This window comes from Diadema antillarum, unplaced genomic scaffold, assembly GCF_040938485.1.
Source record: "Diadema antillarum isolate AM-2024a unplaced genomic scaffold, OU_Dant_1.0 seq00000898_RagTag, whole genome shotgun sequence".
Taxonomy (NCBI): Eukaryota; Metazoa; Echinodermata; class Echinoidea; order Diadematoida; family Diadematidae; genus Diadema; species Diadema antillarum.
The window spans coordinates 219,464-232,908 of NW_027271759.1; the positions used below are offsets into that span (position 1 = coordinate 219,464).

Consider the following 13,445-nt stretch of genomic DNA (forward strand, 5'->3'; position numbering starts at 1 on the left):
CTTATATAATCTACATTTGTGTCTTAGAACATGTTCTACATTATGAAAAGAGGATGAATGTTAAGATATTGCTTCAGAGTACATTTCTTTCAAATATTTCCTGACCAAAAGTGGAATCATGGTGTGAGTTCTGTGAATGCCCTTCAGCCTGAACACACGGGGCCCCAAACCGATGGAGAACAATTTTCACTGAGAGATAATTGTCACGGGAAACGGTGCGAGTCAATGAAGTCTTTTTCCTCTGGGAGTTTTCTGGTTCTTGATGAGAGCGTGACGGATGAGTGGCAAAGATTATTCGACTGAAATGCTTTGAGAGAAGATTGAGCCGGCCTTTGGGCAGACCACTGTATGGTGGGATGATTTGATGTAGCAGAAATATGCAGAAAATACAGTGTATTTAGCCTCAAGATTGCAAGCTTGGAAGGCAATTATATATAAAGCCCTTTTACTCCTAATTGTTGACTTTCATGGAAACCTGATAGAATCGAAATTGTTTAGTATAATTGTTTTTGTTTATTAAAACAAAAGATTGAGAAAGAGAAAATCAATCTTGTATGAATCTTTGACAACAAAATTGTATAAAAAAAAAGAAAGTCTGACTTTTTGTCGTATGATATTCTTAACATGATATCGATACAAATATTTCTTGCAAAATGCTCTGACTATTAATACATATAGGTAAACGTGGATTTATGATTTTGGCATTTTGTTTTTCAAGTGATCTATTCTTTGCAAGCTCCGCTTCTCCGTAGATTTAATCTACTAAATGATACTGATTGAATTGAGTATAGCTCTTTTCCATCAGTATATTAAACATTCTATTACCATTGTAAAGTAATGGTAACGTAGTTGTAATTGTAAGGTAATTTGTTCTACATATAAGTATTGGATAGAAAAGAAGATCTCTGTCAGAAAAATATCTGAAATCAGCCAAGTTAATCAAAAGTGCATATTTTCGGGTCGATTTGAAAGTCAGTGGCACAATGTATCCTTTGTGTGCGTGCATGTTTGTGTGTTTGTTTGTTTTTTAATGCAGGCTTACATATGAGTTCGAATGGGGGAGAAAGTAAAAAAAAATCCACTGTGACATTGGCTGGGAGACATTAGCATCGGGCCATGTTTAACCCATTGAAGGCGAGTCCCGAGTACACTCGGGCAGGTGTCTGTGGGAAATGGGTGTTGTAGCAAAACCAGTCCGTCCTCAATGGGTTAAGAAACACTACACTGCTGTGTTAGCAGCCCATGTGGCAAACTGAACATGGTGATTCACATGCCAGCTTGTCTCCAGTTCTCCTGAATATTTTCCAAGCAGTCATTCCCATCACACTTGTCTGTTTCATCTGCCTGGCAGCCAGTTGAGAGAGCTTACTATTGGCATTAGCTAGTCTATTGAAGAAGAAAACCTGGACTTATATTACTTTGCAATTTGTATACATGTACAGTGTACTGTATACCTGTTACTCTTTTTCTCATGCCAACATAAGACTAACAAACAGTCAGGAGGGGGAGGGGGAGGGGGAGGAGGGGGAGGGGGAGGGGGAATGGGAGGGGGTAGCAGTAATACTATCCAGCATGATATGCTATCAAGTCTGATAATATGCCTTGATCAGTAATCAAAGGTTATCATGCTGTTTGTTCAAACATTTAATGCTGTATGTCTGTAATACACACATGTAGGCTGGCATGCCAAGAGTCTATAGCATAAACACAGAAATATTTCTTTGCCACAAAGTGTAGAACCCACTGAAGAAGTATACAAGATAATTGTGGGTCATCCTTGGGACCTTTCAGCAAGATTCAGACCAACAGCTTGCTGTAAGACTACTATATAGTCTTTCAGGGACTCGGGACTGACTCCCCCCCCCCCCCCCCTCTACCCTCTCTCCGGCTTGCCTGTAGAGGCGGTGACTGCCACAAAGATGTGCTGCCTCAGACACCTGTGCCATTTCCTTTCATGTCATGCGTCTATTTCCTCCCCACCGCACCTTGTTTCTCACTATTTCCTCTCCCAATTCAACCTCCATCTTCCAACTTCCTCTGATGAGGAGCTGCTGCAGGCAGGCATCATTTGTGTCTGGTACTTTAACCCAACGAGGACGGGTCCAGAGTAGATACACGTGTACTCGGGCAGGGGTCTATGGGAAATGCGTGTTACAGCAAAATCAGTCCGTCTTCAATGGGTTAAAGGAGGCAGGCTGTGTCTGTTTGTTGTGGATGAAAGTTAAAGGGACACATCAACCCATAATCGAGGTTGTCTGTTTGCTTGTTTTGATCTGTTTTGTATCTGGATCTCGTTTTGTTTACTATATGTACTGTACATACGTACATACATAGTACATACAAAGGTGTATGTGTGTGTGTTTGTGTGTGCATTTCTATATACAGATCATAGAGAAATATTGAGAGAGAGAGCCGTGAGAGGGATATGTCAGCTCAAATTGAATAGGTGCATTATATCGGTTAGTATGTCTGTTTTAAAATCACATTTACACACAAAGCTGAAGTGATGCAGACGTATAGACAAGTGTGTATGTGTGTGTGTGTGTGTGTGTGTTTGTGTGTGTGTGTATTTCCATATAGACTTATACAGATCATAGAGAAATATTGAGAGAGAGAGAGTGAGATGGGTATGTATTCAAATTGAATATGTGCATTTTATTCGTTAGTATGTTTGTTTGTTTAAAAATCACGTTTACACACAAAGCTATATAGAAGTGATGCAGATCGTTGATATCAAAGTACTGGCGCAATCAATTTTTACTTTTCCCTTCTTTCATATCAAAACTTGCACTGGGACAAATCAAAGGAATATGATCATGCTTTAGAGTGAACCATAATCTTTCTTGTATAGACCGTATTGTTTTATTTATTTTTTTTGTATGTAGTGTAGTTCTGCCATATACGAAGCAACCTGTGTAATTTAATGTTGTACCTAAACATCTTTTTTTTTTTTAGAAATTGTAATTCACAATGTATGTTATGTAACCAACAATAAGTCCAAATGTTGTCTTAGAACTGTATCTCATAAAACCAGAGTATGTTTTAATGGAAAATTCTAATTTCAAACTTTTCATTTTAACAGCACTGGAAGAAAATAACTCACCCTGGTAATGAGAATGTAAATGCTACAGGGACAGGGAGGAAACTGCTCATAACCAAGCAGAAAACAGCTGACAGTGGTAGCTCTCGATTTTCAATATTTCCGTCGCGCTGAGAATACGCCACTGCGTAGCAGCCTGCGATAGTTAATGAATGATCTGTCCCCGTGGGGGAATAGCCTTGCGTTTGATTAGGTCGATAGCTGGCCCATCTCTGTCAGTGGAACTAGCATCTTTCTTGTCTAGGGGCAAGGGGGGGGGGGGGTTGGTGATTGCCTTCCTGCAATTTGCACTTGTCATTTTTTTTTCTTTTTTCATTTTTGAGTGATGAAGTATTGAATAGATGCATGGGTGTTGATTTATTGATGTATCATCATCCTTTAACCCTTTCAGAGTCACCATCAATAAATGACATGCAAAATTGTAAACAAGCAAGTCACTGAATGAAGTGATGGAACTAAAACATACCCTTGTATATAGCAAGTTATAAAGCTCTGAAATGACACTTCATTTTCTATCGTTACTTCACCATGAAAAATTGTGCATTGTGTACCATATGTGCCATATCTCACAGTAGTTTTGTTAATGATGTGAATTTTGTGGGCCAATATTCATGAAATTTGTAACTAACACACCCAACTGTTGTCTTGAAATTGCCACTTTGCTTTTTGAAGAGAGACAGATTGAATATCTATTTCTTATTCTGTTGCTGTAGTGATAGATTTCATATACCATAATTTATCTCCTTGCAAAATTGTCTTACATAACTCTCTTGGAGCAGTTTGCTTCTCTGAAAGTTTATAAAACAGATATTGTCGCTGGAGAATGATAAGGGCGTTAAGGTTCCTAGAACACTATGGCTGTAGTGGCAACTTAACTCCCTTATCATTCTCACCCGGCGAATTATATGACAACATACAAATGCTGTGGATCATCATTATCATCATCAACATCATCATCATCATTATCATCATGTTCATCTCAATTCATGAAATACAGTGCTTGTGGCTTGTCCGTTATCAAGATGTTAAAGATTAGGAAGAAGTCTTGGCAAAGGATACACCATCTTGTGGAGAGATTGAGAAGTGAGTTGAGTTTATACTTCACTCAATATGACATACTCATATCACTTCTTGTGCTCTAATGTCATTACATTCCTCAAAAACAGTGATAAGTATGTCATATGCAGTGGCAGTTTTATCTGAAGGGCTTTGTCTCATGTGTACCATCTCCACTTCCTCCCCCTCCTCACAGGACAAGAGACCGTCAGACAGGCAGGAAGATGAACTCGAGGTTCTTGTCGTCAAGATGATCAAGTCAATATCTGACCTCAGGAAACAGGTAAAAATGCTATACCATTCAAGCTTTCTGCTACAAATATTTAGATGGATCACTTAAAAAAAAAAGTATTACATGTATTTGGTCGTCTGCATGGCAGATTGTCGCTGGGCTACTTGTAGGCCCAGTCAGCCACAGTGTAGTTTTGCCGTGTAGTGCGTATAGGGTTAACAACATTCTGCCATGTGCAAGGAAGCACGTTAACAACATTCTGCCATGCGCACAACGATTTGTCCTGCTCTGTGGGGCATATTTCTTGCCTGCAAAATGCCAAATGTTTGACTCTGTGTGTGCTTTCCATCTGTGCTGTTTCTTCAAAATTTGGTTTATTGAAAGAACACATTATAGGACGTGTAGCATTCTAGTGTTGAATCATCAAAGGAATATTAGATAGTTTATTCAAATCATTTCTCTGCAGTCACTTTTTAAACCCTTTCCCTGATTTTGTAGATCAGAACAAATGTGTTATTAAGGAAAACCCAAGGTGGTGTAAAACAAAACTGCATTAAAATAAGATGAAAAACAAGCACAGATAGACCTACTCCCACCCCGCAAAAAAAAAAAAAAAAAAAAAAAAAAATTGTATATATATATATATATCCTTAAACAGCCCACCCCTGTCCCAAAAAGTTTAGAAGAGGTTTACAATTTGTACCCTAGTAGAATGATGACTTCTCTGGGGGGAAAACTACACCTCTGTTGGCTTTCAGGAGATTGTTTGAACCTTTAAATCAGTGCTGTGGAGAAAAGCAAACAATGGATTTTTCACAGAGAGTAGATTAGTACGGAATACTTCAATTTTACCTCCCATTTTAACACTGCCTGATATTTTTATCCACGTGAATGGCCATTCCAAACCGCACTGACGTCTTTTCCGCTTGAGACAACCCCTGGGATATAGCTGGAATATCGCATAAGACCTATCATAATCTCTCACGGTAAAACTTAATATGTTTGTTTTTCTGTGTGTGTGTGTGTGGAAAAATCATCTTGTGTTATTCAATGAGAGTTCATGATTGGCCATCGGCGATTCTGTTGCTCTGACAATTTTCAGTCTCGAAGGCGGAGGCGACCACTCACAAGTACACTCCAGTACTTGCACCTTTTGTACATCCTTCAAAAGTGGGCATTTATGGCTTGGTTGCTATGGAAACTGTAGACGTAGGTGGAGGATGCAATCACATTGAAGTGAGATGAGTGCATTGGCCGCCTGGTTGATAACAATTTCTTCTTTTTCTAAATATATTTCAGAAACCAGAAAGGAAAGGTGGTTTCCATCTCTGGATTTTACTAACTAATCCCTCCTGAACATTAAATTGATAGGACATCTCTATTTAAATGCATGATACACTTTGATGTTTTTCACTTTGTCTTTCTGTCCTGTTCATTGCCTGATGGGAGTCTCTTTATTGACCATACTTGAGCTGTGACAGACATGAGAGCGTTTAGAAATTGTGAATTGATTATAGGAAAATTTATTCAATTGTAACCTCTTTAAAAGTCTTTACTTTATGTATTTGCAGTGCAACATGTTAGGATTAGTTGGATACAGTATGTCTTAACCCTTCAACTCACTGTGCTGTTTTCATGATATATATATATATATATATATATATATATATATATATATATGTATATATATATATATATATATATATATATATATATATATATATATTTTTTTTTTTTTTTTTTTTTTTTTGGCATGATTACAGGATTTGTAAATTGTTTCCATTCTGATCCCAGATTCTATCCCCCCTCAGCGGAATATTTAGTATGTATGAGGCCAAGGTTGCTGTAATCTATTATCACCTCAATCTCCCCCTCCCCCCCCCCCCCACACACACACACAAGGAGAAAAAATGTGCAGAATACTCCAGTAAGCATTGTACCATGTTTCTTGAATTACTTTTGTGTTGATATTTTTCTCTGCTTCCTTATTTTCCCAATTATTTGTTTTTTAATTTCTATTCAAACCTCATTTTATTTTGAAAATGGCCATTCACATGGCCATTCTTGTGGTGTATATGGCGCAGAAATGTGTCGCTGACAGAAAAGAAAAATTGAATGCTTTAATCATCATCCTTTTCACCATTCGTAGTACAGATGAACTTGTGCAGCCATTTGGGCAGCCAAAACAACCTTATCTTCTTATCTGCCACTGTGCAAACCACCTGTGTGACACATTATTATGAAACTACAATGCATTTTTAGGTTATTGGAAAATATTCTGTTTTTTTGTTTTTTTTTCAGAGCATTGTAACTTCTTAAGAGAGGCATGTATGGTGGAAATGCAGTACAGCAAAGTTATAGAGAAAGCTTTGCTATGATAATATATGAATTTTATGAGAAAGGTATGTCTGTAATGCTTTCAATATGCTTAGGAGCATTGTGATTTATCAGTTGTTTTGTAGGCAGTTGTGTGTTTGAGCAAAATATGTGAACATGGAACGCCGACTACTAATAGTCATGTGTGCAAATCTGGCACACAAAGAGGTGGGATGATTGACATCACCATCATAGGATCCTCAGAACTGTATTACTTAATACTTGTTATCTCGTTGTGATCACATGGTATGTGCAGCTCCAGCACACGGCGCTGGACCACGCCTCAGAGGTCTTCAAGGTGGGGGAGGACCACACCACACTACACAAGCTGAAGGATGCGGCCAACTCGGGGCAGGTGGACGTGGTACAGCAGCTGACCGTCCGGTTCCACGACTACGCTGACCAGATCAGAGAGGTAAGACTGACCGGCTGCCCCACGGACTGAGGGATGGAAAAAAAAAAAACATTTCTAGGGATGATTGTTAGAGAGAGGAAAGAGGAGGAGGAGAAAGAGAGGAGGGCAAAGATTTTAGACACCTGCTGTAATCGTATCCGGGCAATTACCCCCAGAGGGCAATTACCCCCCGGCCAAATACTGGTTAGTGGTAAGGTTAGAGTAAAGATTAGGGTTAGGGTTAGGTTTAGGGTTAGGAGCTTGGAATAGGGTTAGGGTTAGGTTCAGGATTAGGATTAGGATTAGGATTAGGGCCAGGGAAAGGGTGCGGGGTAATTGCCCAGGGGGTAATTGCCCTAGATCCGCTGTAATTCCAGAAAAAAAGTCAGTTTGACCACCTCCCCTGCAGTGTTTGGGCAATGGTCAGATAATGTCTAGGATTTTTAGGCACATTCATGTAAAAGTAACGCTGCTGGTCAGGAGCAGTATTCATTCTGGGTGTGCATAGGATACATTCTCAACAATTCTCAACAATTCTCTATAAATAAAGCACCTTCTTAGGCTATTGAAACCATCACATTTTACAGGACTGGTGAAAATGGTTTGGGACAAAAGGTAGAAGAACAATGTATTTATCAATGTTGATGATTAATACAATACATGTTGTACCAAATAAGTAAATCAAGACCATATTTATCACAATCTTGTGCAATTGTTGCAGTTTGTACAATGTTCATTTATACAATGGTCACTGTTTCATCTGTGCAGCTTTATAGCTGTCAGTTTTACAATGTCTTTCCAGGAATGTCACCATCTGAATGTGCATTTGTGGAGTTGTTATTACTTTTTAGCACATGTGTACAGTTGACAAAATTTCTACAATGCATTTACAGTGATTGTCGAACTTCATTGTTCACTGTTAACCAATTATGATATGCAATCAACTACATACAAATTTTGTCCGTGGTTCCAGGTGTGTAGGTTACTGGGTCACGTGTCCACTCTAGCCCCGCTGACCATCACGTCTGACCATGCAGAGAGTAACATCAGTATGCTGGACTCACAGGTTGGTTCTCCTGGTCCTTCTTCGGTGCCTGTCTCTCCCACTCTACAATTTCCTTCATTTTGCAAATTGTTTGGACTGGATATAATTGCATGTATCATAAACTCTGAAAAATATTGTCTTCCAGGACACAAAAGTTTATTGTCTAGTCTCAGAGATTGGAAATCAGTATTTTTGGTTATTCTGCCAGTGTTTCTTGATCAGAGTTCAGCCACTTACAAAATTGTTTTTTAGAAGTCCCAATTCGTGAAATGTTGTACTCACTGCAGAAATTATCTTCTTGTTATCATTCACTTTTCGATCAAGAATTCACACCCACTTGCACACCTACTTACAAGTCTGAATGCACAAAATATTGTACTCCCAGCCAAAATTATCATCTTGTCATCAACCAATTTCTCTGAATGGCTTTAGATATTTCATAATTGCAAAAAATCAGATGGATCTGGTTAAGTTCATGCAATCTGCACAAAATCAAATCAAAAAATTTCCAAAACTTTGCCAGTAAGAGAGAGAGAAAAAGGAACTTCAATCTTTTGGTATTTGTTGCCTGTCTGGGAATCTGTCATGAATTTGGCAACGGAAACCAAGAATTAGTTATGAACAACAAGAAAAGAAATTTGTTACTTTATCACATGAAACACTAGCTATTGATATCAAAAATGTTGATGAAAAAATGCAGTGCCACACCACAAAAAATATGATTTCTAGGGCTGAATGGGTTAAAGCCAGGTAGGGTAAAGAATAGTGTGCTTGAAGTAGTGTCGAAGATTGTTTGTAAGATTTGAAAGTATAACTGGTGTATAAGCATATGTATAAAAGTAAAATGCACAAGATTTTCATCCAATTGTCAGTGTAAGCCTCTCAAGTTTAGTAGAGCTGAAGGAACCTGTGTCTTGTCATCCTATGTCCAGCTGACTGGAGCAGCCATCACTCTGGCCATGAACCACAACAGCAAGATAGCCAAGGAGAACCTGGACGTCTTCATCGACGCCTGGGAGTGCCAGGTCAACGACCTCAGTCTGCTAGTCAAGGAGGTCAATGACTGCTGTCTGGGCAGAGGAAGTGAGTCAGGGTGGGGTAGAATGAGTTAGGGTGGGGCAGAGTGAGTTACAAACTGTAGAGGGGGGCAGGGTGAGTAAGGTTGGAGTAGGTTGAGTAAGGGTGGGACAGGTTGAGGTAGGGTGGAGCAGGGTGAGATCAGGTGGGTCAGAGTGAGTTTAGAGTGGGGGAGGGGGAGTTACAATCTGTAGGGTGGGGCAGAGTGAGTTAGGGTGGGACAGAGTGAGTTAGGATGGGGCAGAGTGAGTTAGGGTTGGGCAGAGTGAGTTAGGGTTGGGCAGAGTGAGTTAGGGTGGGGCGGAGTGAGTTAGGGTGGGGCGGAGTGAGTTAGGGTTGGGCAGAGTGAGTTAGGGTGGGGCAGAGTGAGTAAGGGTTGGGCAGAGTGAGTTAGGGTGAGGCAGAGTGAGTTAGGGTGGGGCAGAGTGAGTTAGGGTGGGGCAGAGCGAGTTAGGGTGGGGCAGAGCGAGTTTGGGTGGGGCAGAGCGAGTTTGGGTGGGGCAGAGCGAGTTAGAGTGGGGCAGAGCGAGTTAGGGTGGGGCAGAGCGAGTTAGGGTGGGGCAGAGGGAGTTAGGGTGGGGCAGAGGGAGTTAGGGTGGGGCAGAGCGAGTTAGGGTGGGGCAGAGGGAGTAAGGGTGGGGCAGAGGGAGTTAAGGTGGGGCAGAGGGAGTTAGGGTGGGGCAGAGGGAGTTAGGGTGAGCAGAGCGAGTTAGGGTGGGGCAGAGCGAGTTAGGGTGGGGCAGAGCGAGTTAGGGTGGGGCAGAGCGAGTTAGGGAAGGGCAGAGCGAGTTAGGGTGGGGCAGAGGGAGTTAGGGTGGGGCAGAGGGAGTTAGGGTGGGGCAGAGGGAGTTAGGGTGGGGCAGAGCGAGTTTGGGTGGGGCAGAGGGAGTTAGGGTGGGGCAGAGCGAGTTAGGGTGGGGCAGAGCGAGTTAGGGTGGGGCAGAGGGAGTAAGGGTGGGGCAGAGGGAGTTAAGGTGGGGCAGAGGGAGTTAGGGTGGGGCAGAGGGAGTTAGGGTGAGCAGAGCGAGTTAGGGTGGGGCAGAGCGAGTTAGGGTGGGGCAGAGCGAGTTAGGGTGGGGCAGAGCGAGTTAGGGAAGGGCAGAGGGAGTTAGGGTGGGGCAGAGGGAGTTTGGGTGGGGCAGAGCGAGTTAGGGTGGGGCAGAGCGAGTTAGGGTGGGGCAGAGCAAGTTAGGGTGGGGCAGAGCGAGTTTGGATGGGGCAGAGGAAGTTTGGGTGTTGCAGAATGAGTTAGGATGGGGCAGAGTGAGTTAGGGTTGGGCAGAGTGAGTTAGGGTTGGGCAGAGTGAGTTACAAACTGTAGAGGGGGGCAGGGTGAGTAAGGTTGGAGTAGGTTGAGTAAGGGTGGGACAGGTTGAGGTAGGGTGGAGCAGGGTGAGATCAGGTGGGTCAGAGTGAGTTTAGAGTGGGGGAGGGGGAGTTACAATCTGTAGGGTGGGGCAGAGTGAGTTAGGGTGGGACAGAGTGAGTTAGGATGGGGCAGAGTGAGTTAGGGTTGGGCAGAGTGAGTTAGGGTTGGGCAGAGTGAGTTAGGGTGGGGCGGAGTGAGTTAGGGTGGGGCGGAGTGAGTTAGGGTTGGGCAGAGTGAGTTAGGGTGGGGCAGAGTGAGTAAGGGTTGGGCAGAGTGAGTTAGGGTGAGGCAGAGTGAGTTAGGGTGGGGCAGAGTGAGTTAGGGTGGGGCAGAGCGAGTTAGGGTGGGGCAGAGCGAGTTTGGGTGGGGCAGAGCGAGTTTGGGTGGGGCAGAGCGAGTTAGAGTGGGGCAGAGCGAGTTAGGGTGGGGCAGAGCGAGTTAGGGTGGGGCAGAGGGAGTTAGGGTGGGGCAGAGGGAGTTAGGGTGGGGCAGAGCGAGTTAGGGTGGGGCAGAGGGAGTAAGGGTGGGGCAGAGGGAGTTAAGGTGGGGCAGAGGGAGTTAGGGTGGGGCAGAGGGAGTTAGGGTGAGCAGAGCGAGTTAGGGTGGGGCAGAGCGAGTTAGGGTGGGGCAGAGCGAGTTAGGGTGGGGCAGAGCGAGTTAGGGAAGGGCAGAGCGAGTTAGGGTGGGGCAGAGGGAGTTAGGGTGGGGCAGAGGGAGTTAGGGTGGGGCAGAGGGAGTTAGGGTGGGGCAGAGGCGAGTTTGGGTGGGGCAGAGGGAGTTAGGGTGGGGCAGAGCGAGTTAGGGTGGGGCAGAGCGAGTTAGGGTGGGGCAGAGGGAGTAAGGGTGGGGCAGAGGGAGTTAAGGTGGGGCAGAGGGAGTTAGGGTGGGGCAGAGGGAGTTAGGGTGAGCAGAGCGAGTTAGGGTGGGGCAGAGCGAGTTAGGGTGGGGCAGAGCGAGTTAGGGTGGGGCAGAGGGAGTTAGGTGGGGCAGAGGAGTTAGGGTGGGGCAGAGGGAGTTTGGGTGGGGCAGAGCGAGTTAGGGTGGGGCAGAGCGAGTTAGGGTGGGGCAGAGCAAGTTAGGGTGGGGCAGAGCGAGTTTGGATGGGGCAGAGGAAGTTTGGGTGTTGGCAGAATGAGTTTAGGGTGGGGCAGACTGAGTAAGGGTGGAGCAGAGTGAGTTAGAGTGGAGCAGAGTGAGTCAGGGTGGGGTAGAGTGAGTCAGGGTGGGGCAGAGTGAGTTAGGGTGGAGCAGAGTGAGTTAGGGTGGGGCAGAGTGAGTAAGGGTGGGGCAGAGTGAGTTTGGGTGGGGCAGAGTGGGGCATCTTAACCCATTGAAGACTAGTGCCGAGTATGCTTGGGCAGGTTCTGTGGGAAATATGTGCTATAGCAAAATGAACTTGTCGTTAACGGGCTGATGTCCAGGTCTTTTTTTTCACTGATACAGCATTCATTTTCTTAATTTATTTTATTTTATTTATTTATTTATTTATTTTATTTTATTTTTTTTTTTTTTGGGGGGGGGGGGGGAGTTTGAGCACTTTAATGATAAAGCATGTGGCAAGCTAGTGATTGTACAAAAGTCAGTGTGTGTACAGGTTTACACGCAGTACTTTCGTGCAATATGTTTTCCTTCACCAGCAATTCCCTGTGAAGGCCTTTCTTTCTTTGTACATTCCAATGCACATTCTCAACAAAATGGCAAATGTTCCCCAAAATGAACTTTGACTTTTAGAACAGACAATGAAGTTACAGAATACGTCTGAATGAAAATCAATGCCATGCTGACTGAGATTTAGCAGAAAGAAAGAGAAAGTACAATACATTGCAATGTGAAGACTAACATGGCATTAACATTAATTTGTTGAAAACAAGAATTTTGCTGTCATTAAATGTCAAGGCATATCCTGCTGATCTCTGTTTTTAAATGTCAGTCAGTGTAGTGCCTACATGGTATTGTCCTGATTAGATTTTCGTGGCATCAGCCTGTTACTGGTACTACATGCCTTGTATCGCAAATACCACATCTCCACGTAAGAACTGGGTCAGTCATACCGATGCTATTAACCCATTAAGGACGGACTGATTTCTCTACAACACGCATTTCCCATAGACACCTGCCCTAGTATACTCGGGAATCATCCTCAGTAGGTTAAAGGATTACCAGGTAACTGTCAATTCCGTGATCTGATGAAGAAATATTCCATAAAATATCCTAAAATTTGATGGATGATGTGGCAACATGTACATTTCTTCTTTAAATTCTTTATAATGTGTTTACATTATAGGTCATGACCATTCTTAACAATATCTATAATCTTTTTTTCCCCCTGAAAATCCCACAAACTCATTTTACTTTTACCACAGTTCTTCCCCCCTCCCTTTATCTCTATCAATTCATGTTAATATACTGATATACAATCGACGCACACACATTGTACATGCATACATATTTGTGTGCATACTCTTTAACAATTAATTGATTTCTTATCTTCACCCCACCACTCTCCATCGCTTATTAATCTTCATTCTGTACCAATCTTCCTTTATTATTTCTTGGTTCTCTTTTCCCTAGACAACAAACAAGTATATCTCTCTCTTCCAAGACCTGGGGTAAGTTGTGGACATCGCAATGTTTGTTCTGAGTCTCTTTCACACTTTCATGTAGATGAGCCTCTTTCACACTTAGAATTGACCCTGTTTTAATTCCACATTAAGTGTGAACTCTTTATACTCCTCTTTAATCTGTATGATGGTTTTCCTAACGTTTGGTTTTCCATATTGAGTGACATGCAGGCAG

The 13,445-nt window shown here is 42.9% G+C and overlaps 1 protein-coding gene across 2 annotated transcripts in view; it reads left to right on the plus strand.

Annotated features, from left to right (window-relative positions):
• LOC139741027 (alpha-catulin-like) overlaps positions 1 to 13,445 on the plus strand; it is a 144,427-nt gene that overhangs the window by 116,545 nt on the left and 14,437 nt on the right. For both annotated transcript variants that reach the window (XM_071651616.1, XM_071651617.1), the window contains exons 8-12: positions 4,353 to 4,439; positions 7,021 to 7,179; positions 8,132 to 8,224; positions 9,136 to 9,286; positions 13,221 to 13,258. In XM_071651616.1, coding sequence (XP_071507717.1) covers positions 4,353 to 4,439; positions 7,021 to 7,179; positions 8,132 to 8,224; positions 9,136 to 9,286; positions 13,221 to 13,258 — 528 coding nt within the window. The remainder of the gene's footprint in view (positions 1 to 4,352; positions 4,440 to 7,020; positions 7,180 to 8,131; positions 8,225 to 9,135; positions 9,287 to 13,220; positions 13,259 to 13,445) is intronic.